The sequence below is a fragment of the Mus caroli genome, chromosome 3, assembly GCF_900094665.2.
Source record: "Mus caroli chromosome 3, CAROLI_EIJ_v1.1, whole genome shotgun sequence".
In the NCBI taxonomy this organism is placed as follows: domain Eukaryota; kingdom Metazoa; phylum Chordata; class Mammalia; order Rodentia; family Muridae; genus Mus; species Mus caroli.
The window spans coordinates 86,973,847-86,977,646 of NC_034572.1; the positions used below are offsets into that span (position 1 = coordinate 86,973,847).

General features: G+C 48.6%; 1 protein-coding gene across 2 annotated transcripts; it reads right to left on the bottom strand.

Annotated features, from left to right (window-relative positions):
- Positions 1-707: 707 nt before the first annotated feature.
- On the bottom strand, positions 708-3,399 carry Kprp (keratinocyte proline rich protein). Of its 2 annotated transcripts, XM_021157138.1 has the most exons (3): positions 2,810-3,399; positions 1,988-2,692; positions 708-1,861 (listed from the first exon to the last, which is right to left on the bottom strand). In XM_021157138.1, exons 1-3 carry the CDS (start codon positions 3,397-3,399, stop codon positions 1,390-1,392), a joined length of 1,767 nt encoding a protein of 588 aa, XP_021012797.1. In that variant the 3' UTR covers positions 708-1,389. The 2 variants fall into 2 exon arrangements, with proteins under 2 accessions (XP_021012797.1, XP_021012796.1); XM_021157137.1 differs by having other exon boundaries at positions 708-3,399.
- Positions 3,400-3,800: the final 401 nt, after the last annotated feature.

Sequence of the window (3,800 nt, forward strand, 5' to 3'; positions counted from 1 at the left end):
ATTGGCTGATGCTGCTGGAGGGTGGGGGGTGGGACTATGAATGGTGGGACTGTGAATTATATTATAGGGGTGAGACTGTGAATGATATCACCCCTGTGGGAAGTAACATGACAGTACCTGTGATTTAGCAATTTCATTTCTTGATCTCTATCCAAACAAATTAGAATCAGACACTCAGAGAAGTATTTTATAACAGTGTTGATTTGGCCATTACAAAGTATAGCCAAATGATGAAATCAACTCAAGTGCTTAGCCATTCATTGGTGAACGAATAAAGCATAGTATCTACATGCAATATAGTATCATGCCACCTTAGATAGCTGTCACACGCTACAGCAAAGATGAACCTGGCAAACATTATGCTAAGTGGATATAAGCCAGTCAAAGAAGTACAAATACTGTATGAGTCTACAGGTGACACATATAGCATCAAATTTTAAATGATGGAAAATGGAATGATGTTGTGTAGAGGCTAAGGGAAAGTGGAAAATGGAGTGTTGAGTTTTTGTCCTGTAGGATAGATAATTGGTGGTGATAGTAGTACAAAAAATGTGAGTATACTTAATCCCACTGAACTGTAGTCTCCAACATAGCTATGAAGGTAAGTTTTGTTATATGTATTTTACCCTAATGTAAAATGATGCTTCATCTTAGCAAATTGGCATCAATAAAGAACAGACATTATTCAGGACACATGCTGTGAATATATGCAGTTTTTATTGTTATATATCCTCCTATTGTCCCAGTTTCTATACTTTCCCAACAGGACAGAACATGACTCAAGCTGCCAACCACAACCATGTTCAACTATTACACGACCTAAGATAGGCACAGAGATTTAAGGATATACTGACTTCACTTGGAAGAAAGTTTGCAATCTGGTTGGACAGAAAAGGCAGTAACTTCGAAGAGAAGTTAATAATTCGAGAGTGTTGAAAAGCACTTGCTAAATGAATGGCATTAGGGGTAGTGAATTCTAAAATGTCTGAAGAGGTTCTATGGGTGAGAACAGACAACAACAACAAAAGGATTCAAGGAGGAGTTATTGAAAGGCAAGTACAATTTTGGATCCTGGGAAATAGATGAGAAATGATTCATGGTGAGGACACCTCTGCAGAGGCAAGAGCATCTGGGGAATGTCAGGAGGAACACCCAAGGAATGTGCTTATGGCCAAGCTGGTCTAGTTATAATTAAAGCTGTGTGCAGAGGAGGAGTGAGACATAAGGCTGGAATGATGTCAGAGACTCAGGTGCAGAACCTGAGATGACATGCAAGGAATTTGGATAACAACTTTGAAGAAGAAAGAACCTCAATGTATGTGGAAATAATGAACCATATAAGAATGGGAAACAATCTAAAGAACCTAATGCATTTGGGCTGTACTTTGTTTAAAAGTAGGCTCCCTTTGCTCCACCATAAGCCCCACAGTTCATGCCACCATAGGTATTTCCTTGGTCTCCACAACCACTTAGACCGTGTGATCCTGAAAAGACATCACCAGATTCACAGCTGCCATTACTCTCTTGCCTTTGGGTGAAGTTATATGAGCCACAGCGCGGGCCTTCAGTATCCAGGCGACATGGGTTAGATTCGTGACAGCCTAGTTCTTGGCGGTAATGAACTGGATTGGGACCTGAGCAGGGACTGGGACAACGAACGGGTTGCCCACAAGGCTCTGGGCTAGAACAGGGCGCTGGACGTGGCATTGGCTCTGGATGAGGACGAGGACAAGGCTGTGGACGTGGATCTGGATTCTCACAGTGAACTGGGCGCGGACGTGGCACTGGGCGTGGTGCTGGTTGTGGCACTGGTTGAGGAACTGAGCATGGTTCTGGATACAGACAGGGTTCTGAAAATCGCCTCAATGGAGGACATGGACGAGGTTCTGGACTTGGGCATGGCTGTGGACAAGGACGTGGGCGGGGTTCTGGGCTTGGGCAAGGCTGTGGTCGAGGACGCGGACGGGGTTCTGGGCTTGGGCATGGCTGTGGACGAGGACGCGGACGGGGTTCTGGGCTTGGGCATGGCTGTGGACGTGGATATGGACGTGGTGCAGGAACTGGGCACCTCTGCCATGATGATTCTGGAGACCGGTCAAGATGCTGTGGCCTACAAGACCTTGGGAATGGGTGTGGGTCTGCACGTGGCCTCAGGTCTGGGCAGGAGACACCCCAAGAGGGTTGCCGGGGACAGCTCTGGGATCTTCCTCTGATGGGGGGAATCTGGACAGGACACCTCTGCGGGGGAACCTGCCTTGGGCAGCAAGGGGAGGAAATCTCTATCCTGCATTTGGGTCCACATCTTTGAGAACAGCCTGAAGGGCGGCCCCGAGAAGGACAGTGGCTACCATAGATGGGCTCTGAGCGGCGGGGTGGAGTGCAATAGTTGTAGGAGCCTGAAGAGCATCTGGATGGCAGGCAACTGCTATAACAGGGCTCAGAATGTCTTGGTGGAGAACAGCTACGATAAGAAGGCTGGAGCCGACGAGGAGGGAGACATCGGCTGGTACTCTGAGACCGACGCTGTGAAGTGTAGCTTCCATAGGTGCCCTGGGACTGGCATCGAGGTGCACAGGTGCTAAATGTAGCCCCGGACCGACGCTGGGAGGAGCAGTTGCTGTAGGATGCTCGAGACTGGAGTTGGGAGGTGCAGTTGCCATAGGAAGCCTGTGACTGGCGTTGGGGGCCACAGTTGGTGTAGGAAGGCCCGGACTGAAATTGAGGCTCACAGTAACTGTAGGAAGCCTGAGACTGATGCTGTGGACCACAGCTGCTGTAAGAACCCCGTGACTGTGATTGAGGAGTGCAGCTACCGTAGGAGCCCTGATACTGGTACTGAGTGGAGAAGCTTCCCTGGCCCTGGCCCTGGCCCACTGCGGGACATTCTACATAAGTGTAGCCAGGCTGGAGGGCTGGAGCAGGCATATAGGTTGAAACCGGATATTCCACATAACGAGTCTCTGTATAGTACACTGGAGGACACTCTACATAATAGGTCTGAGGAGGTTGTGGGATTTGCACGTAGGAAACCTGAGATTGACATGGAGCCTGGCATTGAACACAGGAAACCTGAGTCTGGCAGGGAGCCTGGCACTTTATCTCAGTGGTCTTAGGCTGGCATTTCACCTGGGTAGTCTTTGACTGGCACGGGGCCTGGCATTTGCCTTTGGTGGTCTTACATGGAGCCTGGCCCTTCACTTCAGTGGTACTAGACTGGCACGGAGTCTGAGAAACTTGAACTGGGCATGGGGCAGCACATTCCAGAACTTGCATCTCACATGGAGCTTCCACCAGCACCTGGTTGTTGGCATAAGAAAACTGTGAGGGACCAAAGGAGGAACCCTTAACACAGCACTGGGGTATCGGCGCACAACACTGAATCGGTTGCTGGTCACACATGGTCCTGGTGCAGGTGGGTGAGCGAGACCTGAGGGTAGAGAAACCAGGGTCAGGAGGCTAAGAGATGGTAGTCAGGAACTGGGATCTAGAACAAGAAGCCTGGTATATTCTCTGGTTTTTCTTTATATACTTTCAACCAAGAATCCTTACTGACTTAGCTGAGCCCATACTAGTCACTATTGTTCATGAGACCTGCCCTGGTTGTGCCAAAACTGCTCAGTTCTGCACAGCTGGATATAAAGTTAGGCATACCAATGTCTGCCACCAGAGAGCAGTGATAACAAGCAGATTCAAAGTCAAGTAGCAGAAAACAGCCCTACAGGAAAAACAAGTAACAGCTTGTTTCTGTTTGTGCATAGCCCAAACTGAGACTTCCATGCACACAGGAACATATACACAAG